Source organism: Argentina anserina, chromosome 3 (genome assembly GCF_933775445.1).
Source record: "Argentina anserina chromosome 3, drPotAnse1.1, whole genome shotgun sequence".
NCBI classification, from domain to species: domain Eukaryota; kingdom Viridiplantae; phylum Streptophyta; class Magnoliopsida; order Rosales; family Rosaceae; genus Argentina; species Argentina anserina.
Window position 1 is genome coordinate 30,284,721 of NC_065874.1, and position 18,681 is coordinate 30,303,401.

At 41.0% G+C, this 18,681-nt stretch overlaps 1 protein-coding gene and 1 pseudogene across 1 annotated transcript; both read right to left on the reverse strand.

The window, feature by feature from the left end:
• Positions 1–717: 717 nt before the first annotated feature.
• LOC126787459 (uncharacterized) lies at positions 718–12,819 on the reverse strand (annotated as a pseudogene).
• A 763-nt stretch (positions 12,820–13,582) lies between these two features.
• LOC126787460 (uncharacterized) lies at positions 13,583–17,585 on the reverse strand. The gene is given in 3 exon segments (XM_050513343.1): positions 13,583–15,100; positions 15,367–16,253; positions 16,256–17,585. Coding segments are annotated over 3 exon segments (3,735 nt in total).
• Positions 17,586–18,681: the final 1,096 nt, after the last annotated feature.

Consider the following 18,681-nt stretch of genomic DNA (forward strand, 5'->3'; position numbering starts at 1 on the left):
GCACTCTCTGCAGTATGCCACTTTATTCCCAGTTTGATTATCACCTTGGAAATAGTAGAACCACATTGGCACATTGCTTCAACTTTCGGCTGGTCTTGTTTTCTCTGTAGTTTTTCAGCTATGTTCTGATTCTTATCTCTCAAAATGTTACTAGCTCAATGCACTTCAATATGCATATAAATCTCAGTAGGGAATTCAGTGCAGAAGTGGGTTTGATTCTGTATGTTGCTTCAATGGCCCACCAGGATCCGGGAATAACTCTTGTGGGGGCTTAAGTTTTGTATCAAAGAAAAGAATATGGGTGGTCGGAAAGTAGGAGATGCATCATATCTGCATAAACATTAGTTTAGTTTATGCAGACACAGAATCATGTAATGACAGAAACAGTTGATTTGAACAGAAATTAGACAAAGCGAAAACGGTATGACCGATAAGACATACCGTTAGGAAGTGATGCGACAATATGATAAATTAACTATTGTGCAGTGATGTGATCATATACATTCTCAGAAAAATCTCACATTTACACAGATGATCATGTCCAAATTGGTTATCCTTATTCGATTAATACACATGAATATTGAGCACAGACACCTTTGACATCAATGCTGACATTTTTTCAAGAACAGCCGTTCTGCTCTGCCTTCATTAAATCTGAACTCAGTTTTCTCGGTAATAATTGACGATGGCCTTGGTCATGAAATGATTTACATCTATTTAGTGTGCAGCTTTGTCCTTATTGTATGTCAATCCAAAGCCGAGAGGATACAAGGGGTCATAGGAGTTGCTCTCAACATGTAATGGCAGCTGTTTAGTACTTCTAAACCATGTCACCGGTAGTTTGCCTTCAAAGTCATAATCTCCAAAGATAACATCTGCAATTGGAGGGAATTACGGGTTAAAGTAGCTTTACTGATTATATATAGGGTATTGATGTGTATAGAATATATAAAAAAGTGTAAGATATTTTTCCAGTTGATATCAGAGTCTTGCTCTGTTTTTCCTGGGTTTGTCTGTTTTTTGCGGCTTTGTGGTACAAGCTCGTCGGCGACGTCAGCCAAATTTGCTGCCACCCTCTCCAGAGCTCATCGGTGACGTCAACAAGCTACAAGCCTTGCGGTTCGGCGACGTCAGCAACAAGCCGGTTCCCTCTACCCGACTCGTTCTCGCACGTCCACGCGTCCCCGCCTAGCTCGTCCCCGCGTCCCCACTACAAGAACAGTCGGTATCACCTCAAGGGGCGCCGGTCTCCGATCTCGTCGCCGCCTCGCTCTCGCGCCGGCGCAATCTTGCAACGCCACTGCAAGCTGAATCTCGCGCTGGTCTCCCTTCGTTTCCGCCGCTGCTAGCGATTCCACCAGCGACGCCTATCCTCCACCAGCGCCGCCGCGTCAAGCTCTCCACCAGCGCCGCCGCATCAAGCCGTTGCTTTCGCCGTTCGAGTCGTCGCTGCCGAGCTCCGGATTGCGATCCGACCCGCCCGGCCCAGCATCGCCCCGCCCGGCCTAACGTTGACCCGCCCGGCCCAGCATACACAACAAAAACAAAAAAACAAAAAAAAACAAAAAAAATTCGGCCCGGCCCGAATCAAACCCGACTCGGCTCCGACCTGACCGAGACTTGGTTGTCTTGATTGTCAGTGTAGGTGCATCGACAGTGCACGTGCACCCAAGACATGTTTATATTCGTTTTTTGGGTACTTCCGCTGTATAATTCCTGATTATTTTTTTCAAATTCCTTTTCAATGGGTTATGGAGATGAAGTTAATGTTCCGAAATTTGAAGTATCTGTCAAGAGTTCTGACAGTGGCTCCTTTGGGGGGACTAAACTCAATGGGAGAAATTTCCGTAAATGAAAGAGACTTATGACAGCTTATCTTCGCGGCTTGCACAAGATGGGACATGTCACCGGAGTAACTACCGCTCCTAGTGCCGATGATATTATTGCATACACTAAGTGGGACGACGATGATGACCTTGTGATGTCAGTCTTGTGGAAAGCCATGAATGACAAAATAATTGATCTGGTGGAGGCATGTGACACTGCGCGGACAATATGGCTGACACTTGAGGGTTTATATACTAATGACTCTGATTTCATACATGTTCATGAGTTAATGTGCACCGCTTTGGTACCAACAACAAGATGGGCAACCAGTGGCGCAATATTTTACCAAACTAAAAAATATTTGGGCTGAGATTGATGTGAAACGTCCTTGCATGATCAAACATCAGGAGGATATTGTTTGGTACCAGCGTGAGAAGGAGCTTGAGCGAGTTCACCATTTCCTGAAAGGTCTTGACGCCAAACATAACAGTGCGAAAGGAGAATTACTCCGGCAGATCGAACCCCCTAGCCTCCTTACAGCTTTTACATATATCCGTAAGGTGAATCTCACCAGGAGAGCCTTCATCAGATACAAGTTGAAGTTTCCAGCCTCACTGTTCATGCTAGATCTTCAGCACCACCCCTTCAGCAGACCACTTCTGCTCTACTTCATCAGCACGGACCACCACCAGGCTTCGGAAATCAGCCCTGCTCTCCTTGCTCTTATTGTCATGATACTAACCATGCTCGTGCGACCTGTTGGAAGATGTATCTACACCTTTGATCTAAGAGGCCTAATTATCGTCTCAAGGCGAAAGCAGCTATCCAATTCGTCCTAGAACCCGATATCTATGGTGTGGTTGGACATGATCATCATACAACAAGCGGCGCAATACCTACCGCATCCATCGCTGGTCGTGGCAAAATTGGTATGGTTTTACATATTTCTCACTTTATTGGTTTTGATACATAGATTATTGATTCAGGTGCGTCTGATCATATGACTTATAACAAATCTTATTTTACTGTATTGTCTCCTCCACCAGTACCCTATGTTACTAATGGTAATGGTGAGGCATTCCCCGTATTAGGGAAATGGTCAGTTTGTATTACTCCCACAATAGAGCTTCACAATGTGCTCTATGTACATGCTTTATCTCATCATTTGATATATGTCCCCCAATTGAATACAGACGCTAAGTGCTATGTGACATTTTTTTCCTATGTATGTGATATTTCAGGATCTTCTCACCGGGGAGTTAATTGGTCGGGGGTATCTGAGGGGCCGGTTGTTTCATCTGGATCAGACTTATGCGGGGGAGAAAACCATGAGCACAATCTCAGACCGCTTTCATCTCCACTTCTGACAAGCTAAGTGAAGTTTGGTTATGACATCGTCGCTTAGGGCATCCTTATTTTAGTGTTATGAAAAAATCTATGCCTACTTTGTTTCTTAGTGTGGATGAGTCACTTTTACATTTTGAGACATGTGTTTTAGGCAAGAGTCATCGTTCTACTTATTCCCCTAGTCCTTCTAATAAAAGCATTCTTCCATTCGAATTAATTCATTCTGATGTTTAGGGACCCTCTAAAGACTCTACTGTGTCAGGGATGATATTATGTGTCATTTATTGATAATTGCACCCGTCTTTCATGGATTGTTCTCCTCCGAACTAAAGATGTGGTTTTTCCCGCTTTTCAAGCCTTCTATACCACTGTCCAAACACAATATAATGCCACAATTAGAGTTCTTCGTTCTGATAATGGGGGGGGGGGGGGGATATGTGAATCATGTCTTTTAGGAGTTCCTTAGCACACACGACATTGTTCATCAAATAGCGTGTCCTTATACAATTGAGCAGAATGGAGTTTCTGAAAGGAAAAATCGTCATTTACTTGACATGGATCGGTGTATTCTTTTTAGTGCCCATATGCCCAAATACCTTTGGGGTGATACTGTCATAACTTCCGCCCATCTAATTAATCGTCTTCCCTCTCGTGTCCTTCAGGGAAAAGTTCCATATGAGGTGCTTGCCTCTCATGTCTCATTGCCCTCTTTTCATAATCTTCATGCCCGTGTTTTCGGTTGTGTTGCTTTTGTCTATCTTCCCAAACACCAGAGATCTAAGTTGGATGCCCGGGTCGTTAAATGTGTGTTTGTTGGGTATGGCGGACATCAGAAAGGGTATCAGTGCTATCATCCGCCTACCAGGAAGTACTATGTCACTATGAATGTTACTTTCTTTGAGGACATGAGTTATTTTCCCTCTTCAGATACTACTCTTCAGGGGGAGAATTCATACTTTGAAGAGTTGTATCATGGAGAGGGGGAGAAAAGTAAGCTAGTAGATGTGGTGACATGATCAATTGAGATTACCAATGTGTCCGCTCTACATGCCCCACAGGGTAATTCCGGAGTAGTCACTCTAGAGATTCAGGTACCAGAAGATGATAATACAACTGCCCCTCATGTCTCTCGTCCTACTGTTTATACACCTGACCAATACTCTCCTGGTACGGAAGATCACTCATCTGAGTTTAGTCATTCTATTGGGACTAATACTAGTGAGGCTAATAGTAGACAATATGTCTTACCAAATAGGTCTACTCGGGGTCAGCCAACAAAAAAATATGAACATACCCTTCATGCTAAAACTAAGTATCATATGGCAAATTTTATGTCTATCAAAAGATTGTCTAAGTCATATGCATCATTTGTGAATCAAATATCCACTGTATCAGTACCTAACAAAGTGCAGGATGCATTGAGAGATCCAAAATGGAAGAAAACAATGGAGGAAGAGATGGAAGCATTACAAAAGAACAATACTTGGGAGCTTGTATCTCCACCACATGGCAATAAGACTGTGAGATGTCGTTGGGTGTTTATAGTGAAGCATAATCCAGATGGGTCAGTGAGCCGGTATAAAGCATGCCTAGTAGCAAAAGGGTTCACCCAGACATATGGCATAGACTATGATGAGACATTTGCACCTGTTGCAAAGATAAGCATTATTCGGATATTGCTCTCTTGTTTTGCTAACTTAAACTGGCCACTTTGATGTAAGAATGCGTTCCTTCATGGAGAACTTACAGAAGAAGTGTACATGGATCTTCCGCCGGGATATGCGGCTGCCTCTCCATGTAACATTGTATGCAGATTGAGGAAATATTTGTATGGTCTTAAACAGTCACCTCGTGCTTAGTTTGGAAGATTCTCACAATTCATGAGGAGAATTGGCTACAGACAGAGTAATTCAGACCACACATTATTTCTCAAACATCAACAAGGGAAGGTAACAGCCATAATTATATATGTTGATGATATGGTAGTTACTGGGAATGATATTGTTGAGGTGGATAGATTACAAAAACAACTATCCACAGAATTTGAGATGAAAGACCTAGGAACACTCAAGTACTTCTTGGGCATTGAGGTAGCCCGGGGAAGTGATGGTATTTATATGTGTCAGAGGAAGTACATCCTTGATATACTAGTAGAGAACGGTATGCTGGATTGCACTCCCATTGAGCAGAACCATCGGTTAGCAGAATATCCAGATCAAGTGCCTACTGAAAAATCTCGTTATTAGAGGCTAGTTGGACGTCTGATTTATTTATCACATACCAGACCAGATGTTGCGTATGCAGTGAGTGTAGTGAGTCAGTTCATGCGTAATCCCAGTGTGGACCACATGGATGCTGTTATAGGGATTTTGAGGTACTTAAAGTCAGCTCCAGGGAGAGGAGTAATGTTCTCTAATCACAATAATATCATTGAGGTTTGTGGCTTCACAGATGCAGACTGGGCTGGAAATATAACAGATCGCCGATCTACATCAGGGTACTTTACCTTTGTTGGGGGTAATATTGTTACATGGAAGAGTAAGAAACAAAAGGTGGTAGCTTGATCTAGTGCTGAAGTAAAATACAGAGGTATGGCTCAGGGAGTGTGCGAATTATGATGGCTTAGAAATTTGCTACAAGATTTGGGTATTAAGCCTGAGTGTGTTATGCAGTTGTACTGTGACAACAAGGCATCCATTAATATTTCCCAGAATCATGTGCAACATGATCGTACAAAACATGTGGAAGTTGATCGTCACTTTATAAAGGAGAAGCTAGACGCAAAACTCATCAGTTTTTCTTTTGTTCCTACAGAAGAGCAGCTTGCCGACATGCTCACAAAGGGTGTGTCTAAAAAGGCCTTTTATGATTCACTTAGCAAGTTGGACATGGTTGATATGTATGGAGGGAATTACGGGTTAAAGTAGTTTTACTGATTATATATAGGGTATTGATGTGTATAGGATATATAAAAAAGTGTAAGATATTTTTCCAGTGTAATTCCTTCTCCTTCACTACCAGGAAACCAAGCAGCAATGAGCGCATCCATCTTTTCCAGGAGGCTTGGCTCTAAAGTTAAGGGTCTTCCAGATATCAGAATCACCAATGTGGGGATTTTGTCCGCAACTGCGTTTATGATATCAGGTCCATTAAAAGGGATCACAAGCTCTGATCGGTCACCCGTGAATTCTGTATATGGATCTTCACCAACAGCAACAATTGCAAAAGAGATATCTTGACACGCTAAAGTATCTGTTGATGGACATGGCTCATAAATTATCTATGTTTCTTCTCCAACTGCCTTCTTGATAGCTTCCAAGATGGTTGTGCCTATAAGAATGAGTTTAGAAATCTAAGCGAGCTTAAGTGATAAACGTGTAGACTCACAATTTATGAATTCTTTCCTCTACAGAATCAAAAGTTTAAAATACAAATTATTAGGAAACTCTCTGTGTTAAGAAGTTTTCTCACCCCAGAGAAAAATTTGGTTTAAAGAGTAACACATTGCTCATAGAAAAAAAAATTATAGTGTTATGACAGAGGATTCAAATAGATACCATCATTTCCCCTGGCTACCTTAATGTCCAAGAAGTACTTGAGTGTACCTATGTCTTTCATCTCAAATTCTGTGGCTAGCTGTTTCTGTAATCTATCCACCTCAACAGTATCATTCCCAGTAACTACCATATCATCAACATATATAATTAGGCCTGTTACCTTTCCTTGTTGACGTCTGAGAAATAATGTGTGGTCTGAATTACTCTGTATGTAGTCAATTTTCCTCATGAATTGTGAGAATATTCCAAACCAAGACGAGGTGACTGCTTGAGACCATACAAAGACTTTCTCATTCTGCATACAAAGTTACTTGGAGAAGCATACGCATATCGAAGCGGAATATCCATGTACACTTCTTCTGTAAGTTCTTCATGGAGGAATGCATTTTTAACATCAAACTGTCTAACTGGCCAGTTTAAGTTAGCAGCACAAGAGAGCAATACCCGAATAGTGTTTATCTTTGCAACAAGTGCAAATATCTAATCATAGTCTATGCCATATGTCCGGGTGAACCCCTTTGCTACTAGGCGTGCTTTATACCGACTCACTGACCTATCTGGATTATGCTTTACTGTAAACACCCAACGACATCACACAGTTTTCTTGCCATGTGGTGGAGATACAAGCTCCCAAGTATTGTTCTTTTGTAATGCTTCCATCTCTTCCTCCATTGCTTTCCTCAATTTTGGATCTCCCAATGCATCATGTACTTTGTTAGGCACTGATACAGTAGATATTTGATTCACAAATGATTCATATGACTTAGACAATCTTTTGGTAGACATAAAATTTGCCACATGATACTTAGCTTTAGCCTCAAAGGTAGGTTCATATTTTTTTATTGGCTGACCCCGAGTAGACATATTTGGCAAGACATATTGTCTACTATTAGCCTCACTAGTATTAGCCCTAATAGAATGACTAACCTCATATGAGTGATCTTCCCTACCAGGAGAGCATTGATCATGTGTATAAACAGTAGTAGGGGAGACATGAGGGGCAGTTGTGTTGTCATCTTCTAGTACGCGATGACACCGGAATCATCTGATGGTGCCTGTGTAGCTGACATATTGGTAATCACAATCGAGCCTGTCACCATATCTACTGGCGTATTTGTCTCATTTCCATGATAGCTCTTCAAAATACTAATTCTCCCCCTGAAGAGCAGTATCGGAAAAGGAAAAATAGCTCATGTCGTCAAAAAAAGTAACATCCATGGTGACATAGTACTTCCTGGTAGGTGGATGATAGCACCGGTACCCTTTGTAATGTCCTCCATACCCAACAAACACACATTTAACGGCCCGGACATCCAATTTAGACCTCTGGTGTTTTGGAAGATTGAGAAAAGCAATACAACCGAAAACACGGGCAGGAAGATTATGAAAAGAGGGTAAGGAGACATGAGAGGCAAACACCTCATACGGAACCTTTCCCTAAAGGACACGAGATGGACGACGATTAATGAGGTGGGTAGAAGTTATGATAACATCACCCCAAAGGTACTGAGGCATATGGGCACTAAAAAGAATACACCGAGCCATATCAAGTAAATGACGATTTTTCCTTTGAGAAATGCCATTCTGCTAAGGTGTGTAAAGACACGTTGTTTGATGAACAATTCCGTGTGTGTTAAAGAAATTCTGAAAGACATGATTCACATATTCCTCCCCATTATCAGAACGAAGAACTCTAACTGTGGCATTATATTGTGTTTGGATAGTGTTATAGAAGGATTAGAAAGCTGGAAAAACATCATCTTTAGTTTTGAGGAGAACAATCCATGAAAGACATGTGCAATCATCAATAAATGACACATAATACCGCATCCTTGACACAGTAGACTATTTAGAAGGTCCCCAAACATCAGAATGAATTAATTCGAAAGGAAGAATACGTGTATTAGAAGTACTAGGGGAATAAGTATATCGATGACTCTTGCCCAAAACACATGTCTCACTACGTAAAAGTGACTCATCTACACTTATAAACAAAGTAGGCATATATTTTTTTATAACACTAAAAGATGGATGCCCTAAGCGACGATGCATAACCAAACTTCACTTAGCTTGTAAGAAGTGGAGATTAAAACGGTCTGAGATGTTGCCCCTGGTTTCTCCCCGACATATGTCTGATCCAGATGAAACAACCGGCCCCTCAGATACCCCCGACCAATTAACTCTTCGGTGAGAAGATCCTGAAATATCGCGTACATAGGGAAAAAAGTCACAGAGCACTTAGCGTCAATGTTCAATTGGGAAACATATATCAAATGATGAGATAAAACAGGTACATATAGCACATTGTGAAGCTATATTATGGGAGTAATACAAATTGACCATTTCCCTAATACGGGAAAGGCCTCACCATTAGCATTAGTAACATAAGGTACTGGTGGAGGAGACAACACGGTAAAATAAGATTTGTCATAAGTCATATGATCAGACGCACCAGAATCAATAATCCATGTATCAAAACTAACAAAGGTAGAAATATTCAAAGCCATACCAATTTTGCCATGACCAGCTATGGATGCGGTAGGTATTGCTCCTCCCGTTGTATGATGATCATGTCCAACCACACCATAGATATCGGGATCCTGGACGAATTGTATAGCTGCTTTTGGTTGGGGACGATAATTAGGCCGCTTAGGCCGAAGGTGTGGATACAGCTTCCAACAGGTCGCACGAGCATGGTTAGTATCATGACAATAAGAGCAAGGAGGGCGTGGCTAATTTCCGAAGCCTTGTGGTGGTCTTTGCTGATGAAGTGGAGCTGAAGTAGCCTGTTGAAGGGGTGATGCAGGAGATCTAGCACGAACAGTAAGGCTAGAAACTTCAACTTGTGTCTGATGAAGACTCTCCTGATGAGATTCATCCTTCCGGATATATGTGGAAGCTGTAATTAGGCTAGGGGGTTCGATCTTTCGGAGTAATTCCCCTTTCGCACGGTTATGCTTAGCATCAAGTCCTTTTAGGAAATGGTGAACTCGCTCAAGCTCCTTCTCACGTTGGTACCAAATAATATCCTCTTGATTCTTGATCATGCAAGGACGTTTCACATCAATCTCAGCCCAAATATTTTTTAGTTTGGTGAAATATTGCGCCACCGGTTGCCAATCTTGTTGCATCGCTAAAGCGGTGCACATTAACTCATGAACCTGTATGAAATCAGAGTCATTAGTATATAAGCCTTCAAGTGTGCATGCCTCGAAGATGAGCCACCATAATTCGCTTCCATTTACAGAAATTACTCCCATTGAGTTTAGTTCCCCCAAAAGACTCACTGTCAGAACTCTTGACAGATATTTCAAATTTCAAAACATCAGCTTCGTCTCCAAAACCCATTGAAAAATAATCTTTTAAAAAATCAGGAATTATACAGCGGAAACACCAAAAAATTGAAAAAACCTGCCTTGGGTGCACGTGCACTGTCGGTGAACCTACACTGGCAACCAAAACTACCAATTCTGGGCCGGGTCGGGTTTGGTTTGGGTCAGATCTTGGACCGGGTCGGGTCGAATCCAGTCGGATCAAATATGGGCCGGGCCGGGTCAAATATGGGCCGGGCGGGTCGGATCCAAAGCACGGTGAATCGAGATTTTAGCAGCGGCGAATGCGGCGGTACTGGTGAAGAGGAGGAGAGGAGAGCTCGACGGTTCTATTGGATAGCTTGATGAGGCGACCAGGAGCTTTGAAGGCTTTGCAGGAGGAGCGCGCGTCGTCAGAGAGAGCTCGGCGGGGGGAGTGAGCCGAGTTCCACGAGTCGGCTCTTGGTCTTGTCTAGGTAAATATCAACCTGGAGCTAGAAAAATTGAGAATTGAACTCAAACATGTCAAAGGAATGTATGCAGTGGCTCAAAGTGAGACTTTTGATGCATCTCAGAAAATAAGCAATTTAAGTAAACGTCGATTGGGGGAAGCAACAGAAAGGCTCAAGGAGATAAGTGAAAGCTGACGTCGCCGAAGGGAGGGTGATGAGGGTAGCCGAGAGTGTGCAGGCGAGGTTGCACAAAAACGCAACGAAAAAAAGAAACCCAGAAAGAAACAGAGCACAGCTCTGATACCAACAAAAAAAGTGTATTGCTTAATAATTCTATACATTATAAAATGACATATATAAGCTAAGTGTAGTGCACAATATCGACAAATGCTTCTTTGATTTTCTTCGTGAATCACGCTAACAATTTAGTAGTATTAGGAGTTGTCTTTTCTAGTTGTTTTTATTATAATTCTAGTTATTATATATAGGAGCTTTGTATTGAGTTAAAGTTAGATTGGAATATTGAGAATATTGATTCCTTAGGCTCCGAGTTCTGTGCTTCTCTTGTTCTCCCATCTCCCTATTTTCTTTCTGATCTCTCTTCTTAAGTGATCCTCTCTCCTAAATCCTCTATCTTCTATCTAGTTTCCTTCTATCCTATCCTCTAGTTCCTATCCCCCGCTGCTCCTGCATCAGAGAAACCCTGATATTTATCAGGACATAATATAATTTTGATTATATACTGCAGTTAAATAATTACACCAAAAATCAAGTGGCATATGATTGACTAATACCAAGTAACCACTGTTGATGTATTGAAGTTTTACATATCACTCTAATGTTAGCGGCATTGATCATGATCGAGCCTAGTTATCTACTAAATAAATGTGCGGGAGCACATTGCCTACTATAATTGTCTGGTTTGTTACTATGTCTACTATTAGTAAACCAATACTATTGTACTTTATAGGAAAATAGTTAATTTCACTAAAACAAATGCACCTTTTTTTTAAGGACTAAAAATGTACAGCCTTGTACTAATAGGGTGAGGACTGAGGAGGGTATGGATAAATTCTTAGCTGTAGAATTTAGATAAATTCATACTCTTCACTGAATTTCTTTTTGAGGTGATCTGGTTTTTACCTTGAAACCTAGCTTATCTTTGAGCACTTCTGTAAGGAGAAAACGATCACCATGTAGTTTACTTCCATTCCAGCTGGAAAATGATGCCATGACAGTGGAAACTCCTTGAGCAATACAGTCCGGATATGGTGCCATATGAATCCTCTCTAAGTCATCGTAAGATGATATGGTATTCCCCTCATTCAGACCTTGATGAGTACCCCCATCCCCAATAAAATGCTGGCACATGCAATTGTATTGTTTCTGGAATGAAAAGAAAAAAGATCAGTAACAACTTCTGAAGCTTGAGAATAACTAGTATGAATTAGATTGGCACCAACACTACACAAAATGAAATTAAACCCAAGAACTATTAACTGCAAATTGAGTGAAGTAGAGCAAACCTGGTAGCCCCAAGACCAACATTGTGAGGAAAAATGGTGGCGCCATACACACTATTGTTCCCATGAACCGCATCAATCCCATAAACCATAGGAATCCGGAGCCGGGTTTCGAGTGCGGACCTCTGAAACCCGTCCACCATATCGGCCCAATCCGCCGATACCGCATTCTCAAACGGCCCACTTCCTCCAGCACTCAGTATACTCCCTAGTACACAAACATCATCACCATCATCACATTGAATGACGTAATCAATATAAAACATACAGAGAGACAGAACCGGTAATACCAATGTAGAAGTCTTTGATGACAGAAGGGGTGGCCACCCGGCGCTCTATCTGGGTTATCTGGCCCACTTTCTCCTTCAAAGTCATGCGAGAAAGGAGGTCCTTGACTCGTGCTTCAATGGTTTCATTTGGGTTTCTGTATATGCAGTTCAAGTCTTCAGCTTTTTCCATCTTTGAAGCTTCTGATACTACCCAATAAGGTCTTCAGCTTCTCAGTTCAAAAACCCAGGTAAGAGAATCTGAATAGTGAAGTGGGTAGCCAGAGTGTCATTGCTCCATTACTATTTTGAATTGAGAATTGGTAGGTAGTACTAGAGGCCACCTTCCTCTTCTTCCTCCTATGGGAAATGCAACCAAACTTTCTTGCTTTCTTCCACAAATGATTGGAGGTCAAAACTAACTTTCTGGTGGATTTGGGATGCTGCTAATTACTGTACTAGATTTGGTTGTTGGCTGTATGTCGGCTATTTTACAAGGGTAATTTGGGAAGGAGGAACTTCTTTTGGTCTGAGAAAGTCTGGGTTTTATGTGTGGCAGTTTGAAAGTGAAAGCTTCATTCTTTATCTTCTTATAATATGCAAAAATGCAAAGGGGTTGATAATATGTGTAATGTATTGGTACCAAGAACATATTTAGAAAGGAGGGAGATGACAAAATGAATTTTTAATATGTTACATTAGGTTTCTAGCTTACCTACTCTAATCTTCTTGGAATTCACAGGAATCTGGTAAAACTGTGATTACAGTACGTCCCTATACTAAAGTTGCATGCATAAGGAAATGACTACTTAGTATTTACTGTCCAATTTGAAGATGAATCAACAGCTTGTGCAGAACTTTATTAATTTTGGATTCACATTGTAGTATTGTACATCTTGGCAGGCTATTCCAAGTTGCCTCTGCTTCAACTGGCTTTGATGAATGTGTGAAGTCCACAGCTTCACCTTCACTTCTTCAATTGTCTTTCTTGTTCCTCTATGTCTTCCCTGTCGCTCATTACTTAGATCACTGATTTCAGTTATAAGTCTTCAGGTTCCTGTTAAATTCAACAAAGTTTGTATACATTAGTCTCAGTTATTTTAATCTTAGTTATTATCCAGTACAGAACTTAAAATATTTAGTGTGATGAAATGTAACTATACGAAGCAAAACATAACGAAGTTTGTAAAATCTTGCTTGGTTGTCCAAAAGAAAAACTGTTACTGAGATGTTGAACTCATATATCTTGTTTACCTTTCTGAACATCATACATCTCCAGTATCTTCAATAATCTGTTTGTCATGTTTTGATTTCTTCAACTGGTTGTTTCATTTCCGCAGGAGCCTCAACTTTATCTTGTGTTACATTATTTATTTCTTGTGCTGAATGTTTCAATTCTGTCGCAGCCTCTTTTGCCTTTTGTGCTATAGTTCCAATCTCGTCAGTTGTTTCTTTCATTTCTGCAGCAACCTCTGTTTCTCTTTGTGACACGTTTCCAGCTTCTTCAGCTGGGCTTTTCAACATGGCCGCAACCTCTTTTGTTTTTCCAGTTGTATTTTCACTTTTTTCAGCTGGACTTTTCAGTTCTGCAACAACCTCAGATGCTTTATGCGACACATTTGCAATGTCTTCGACAGTTTTTGTAATTTCCGCTGGTGTCTCTACTTCTTTTTGTGGTATGCTGCCACTTAATTCAGCTGGTATTTTCAATTCTGCACTAGCACGTGTTGCATTTTGTGATACACTTCCAGTATCTACAGAAGACTTATTCGTTTCTGCGGTATCCCCTGTTGCAATTTCTGATACACTTCCAGTTTCTGTAGCTGGGTTTTTCAATTTTACAGCAGTCTTACTGGCCATTTCCGTTGAGCTTCCAGTGTCTTCATCTTGGTCTTTCACTTTAGATGGAACCTCTGTAGCTTTGTTTCTCACATCTGCATTAGCCTCTGCGTCGTTTTGTTTTAAGTTTTCATTTTGTTTCTCTGGTTCCTTCAACGCCTGAAGAACCTCGGTTTTTTTGTTTGTTACTGTCCCACTTTCTTCAGCTGATTTTTTCAAATCTGAAGCAGCCTCTGCTGATTTCTCGGAAACACTAGCTATGCCCTCAACTGATGTTTTCAGCTCTGTAGAAGGAGCCTCTATTGATTCTTCATTTGATTTTTTCAATTCTACAGGAGCCACTGCTGCTTTCTGTGAAACACCTGCTGTTTCTTCAACTGATTTTCTTAATTCTGCGGAAGCTTCTTTTGATTTTTGCAATACACTCCCAACTTCTTCAGTTGAGTTTTTCAGTTCTGTAGGAGCTTCTACTGATTTTACTGATACATTTCCAACTTCATCTGTTTTTTTCAATTCTGTAGCAGCCATTGTTGCTTCTTGCGATGAACTTTCTACTTTATCAACTTCTTTTTTCAACTTTGCAGGAGCCTCTGTCACTTCTTTCGAATCACTATCAATTTTTTCAGTTGGTTTTTCCACTTCTAAAGGAGCCTCTGATACTTCCTGTGATACACTCCCGATTTCTTCAGCTGCTTTTTTCAATTCTCCCGGAGTGTCTGCAGCCTTTTTCTGTACACTTGCGAATTCTCCTATAGGGGTTTTCAGTTCACGAGCTGACTCTGATTCTTTCTGCTTTACATTTGCTGTCTTGTCTGTGTTTTTCAGATTTGTTGCCTTTTGGAATACACTACTAATTTCGTTAGCTGGTGTTTTCAATTCTGCAGCAGGTTCTGTTCCTTTTAACGAGGCATCTTCAGATGTTATTTTCTGTATTATGTTGGCTTCCTCAGTTGGCTTCGGTGGAGACTTGCATTTTCCCTATTAAATATGAACATGAGAACATGAGTCCAACCAGTTTTTATCAATTCTGCTTTCAGTGCCACACACTTTAAGATCTCATTAGTAGAGAATATAACACAGAAACCATATAACATAATCAAATGCTTTTTTACTGATGTTTTAGATTTATTGTTGACAAAGCTGAGTGATTAGTTTCTAACATGGGTTTTAGAAATTTTTTTTTATAGAAAATGGATAGAAGTTGTTTTTAACTATATTACTTTGGTGCAGCTTAAATTACTGACCTTTGGTAGAGCTACCAACTTCTCTGACGACTCCAATTTTTCGGCCTGATTTACTGGTGAAGGTGCATTTGACAAACCAGAAATGCTTGGCTTCCCAACTTCTTCCACTACTTGCCTGACATCCTCTAAACTCATTGAATGGGTTCTACTGTCTGCTTGTAGTCCTGTAATCGTAGATGACAATGAGTACGTGTCATCTAGCTCATCTGGCTGTTGCAACTGCATGGTGGATTCAGCAACATCCTTGGTGGTCATACTGTGTCCCAAAGATGCCATGTTTGCTAAGTCCTCCTCATTCAAGCCACGCATGTCCCTGAATTTTGGTTCATTTTCTTCCATTCTGGATGATTGAGATGATGATGCTGCCCACATGTACTCTCTCTCGAAGTCCCCATCTAAGTTCAGTGATTCTCTATCAGTGGGTGAATTGGCTCCATCAACTGTTAGCGGAGGTGAACCAATGTCTGAAACCTCTACCTGCAGATCAGAAGCGATAGAGCAGGTGGGAGTGTGACAAGGACCTCTCTCTGGATAAAAAAAACTTTTTTCATTTGATGGGCTAGGAAGGGAACAGTTCAAAGGTTTAGGTGGAGCACGTCCCATTCTTGATGCTGCATGTTGAGAGTATCCAGATTTAGCGGCAGTATAACGTCGTTCATCTTCTTCCGATGAGGTTGACTCATCATTGCTGTCATCAGTTACCTGTTGCTCCACGCGAGCTTCACTTCTAGTAGACATTACAGCCACATTTTGATCATTTTTCATCTTTCTCATTCCTTCAGTATCAGTCTGTTTTTGAGTTTTTCTACTTTTCTCGTCTTTGCATTCAGCTAAAGTTGTTGCTTGATTTGGTGTTGTAGTTTCACTGTCAACAACTTCAGAAATGCTGTCAATATGGGAGATGCTTGATGCTTCAACTTCTGCCAAAAGGGTTTCAACAAGCTCGTCGTGCTCTCCTTTGTTTGACAACATTCTTTCAATACGCCTATCATGAGGTCCCAAACCTGCAGGAAAAATTTACAGCCAGGAACATTACAATTAACAGAGGCAATTTCGGGAACATGGAAATAGACAGATGAAAACTCTGCATTACTTGATTGCTTTTTGAATCTTGAGAACCCAAGTCCATCTAATGCTCTCTTCCTGGGTTCTAATGGGTAAGCAGCGCCGTAACAGAAGCTCTCATGCCTACAATATAACATGTCTCTCTGGGTGACTGTTGTGAATTCTTGTTGGAAACTGTCTGTCTTAAGATCAGGCTTCTCCTCCAGTGGATCATATGGAAGATCAAATGGGTTTTTTGCTGGAAACATTACTGAAGGGGCTGAACCAGGTGTTTCCATGCCATCCATTTCAGCAATATATGGGTTGTTTCTTGCAATATACAGGGGAGCAATCTGACTTGGTAGAATAGTGTCCAGGTCAATTAGGCCTTTCTCAATTTGCATTTTGAATAACTTTCTTGCTCTTCTTCTGGCAATCAAACTCTCTAGCCTTTTGTTTCGTTCAATCTCGGAAAGTCCAAGATCAAGAAGATTTCTTTGATCATCGTCTGTCCACTGCACTGCCTTAGTCCCATCCTGTTGTGCTGCTTCTTCCTTCCTCCCACCTTCAAATTTCTCAGACTCGTCATCGGACGAGCTTGATGATAAGATATCTCGATCAGAATCTAGGATCGAATGATCGTCATCAAACACAATGGATTCAACCGAGGACCTCTTTGCACTGGAACTCTCTCCATGATCAAATGCTCTTTCTTTCTGGCGCATGTTCAAAGCCTTTACTTCTTTGGCAAGCAACATAGTTTTACTAACCAAATCATTAGGAGATCTCAATGGCAAGTCTTTTCCCGCCTTGGCCTGTGTATCCCATTCTATCCTTTTGACATTAGTTCGTCTGCTCTTCTGCTTCAGTAAGCAAGAGCTCTCGTCTCTATAAACCACACCAACAGATCCAGAATGTTTACATGGATTACTTCTTTCTTTGGCTTCTAGGATTATCAGTCCTCCAGAAGTGTAAAAAATTCTAAGAAGCAGAGCAACGCAGACGAGAAATGGAGAGAAGAAAACAAATATATTGAAAAATACATAAAGGAGGAACAAGAACAACAAAGCGCCTATAACAATGGGGTGCTTCTGCGCACACACAGAACTCGTCTTCATCGAAAAGTGAAGGAACCTCGATACACAAACTAGTACATCCTCTGCACCAACGCCCATATCTACAATCTTTACAAGAACTGAACCAATACGAAAACTAAGTGAATTTCAAAGACCTATGAGGGTATACACACATTCAAACCTAGCACAATTCGGGCAGTAGTACTAGGAACTTAGATATGTACAATTATTTAGAAGCAAACCCATATTCTGGATAGAATTGAAACTCGGGTTTCGGTGAAGCAAAGAGATGAGTGGAAAACAGCAGGAAATCAAGAAATGGGGGATGATGTTTTTGGTAGAAAACCATAAGAGAATGTAAGAAGCACAAAACGAAGAGCTTGACAAGAAACAAGGAGCCACAAAAATGGTGAAGTATCACAATATTTGCTTTGTTTTTCCAGTGAGGCTCTGGATTTGGGTTTTCCAATAATAGAAATTTTAATTTTTGCTTGGCTGGTGGCTCTGTTAGATCCTTCATTGTAGGACTACTTCAGCTTCTCTTTCTCCTCCATCATTCATATGACGCAGTAAGGATTATAAAATAGCAAACAGGTATTCCAAAAAAATTTGGCGGTTGTTTTTCACTTACACATTGCTTGCGGTTAAGGTCCAATAGATGGCAAAATTGGACTAGTAGAGGAGGAGTATATTAGTTGAAAGTTTTATGGTGCTCTAGTGCATATTATGTCCCCGAAATCTTTCGGCTGCACGTGGTCGGAGTTGTAAAATCAATTATCGACTATAGTTTCACGTAGCATGCATTAGAAGTTTTAAAGCACCACGAACAAACTCAAAACCAAGCAACTTGCCATAAACGTCTCACTTAGGCGCTTAACAAATATGTTTGCCACCAGACTCAACACCACCTCACTACCACCAAGTGATTTTAAAACAAAAATAAACACTAATAAGATTATTAGTTTTTCATTTTTATTTCTCAGATAGCTATCTTAGTTGTCTAGGGCTTTGCATAACACGATTTTGTTAAACAAACGATATTTAGCGCGATTGAGTTAGCGTCACTCCAACATGATGTTGTTCTTAGAGCATCCGCACCGGTGAGCAGTTGAGGAGCTGGTGCTCGAGCAGCGACGGGAACCGATTGGTTTGCTCGAGCAAACCGATTTTCGATCTCGCACCAGATGAGAGGTGC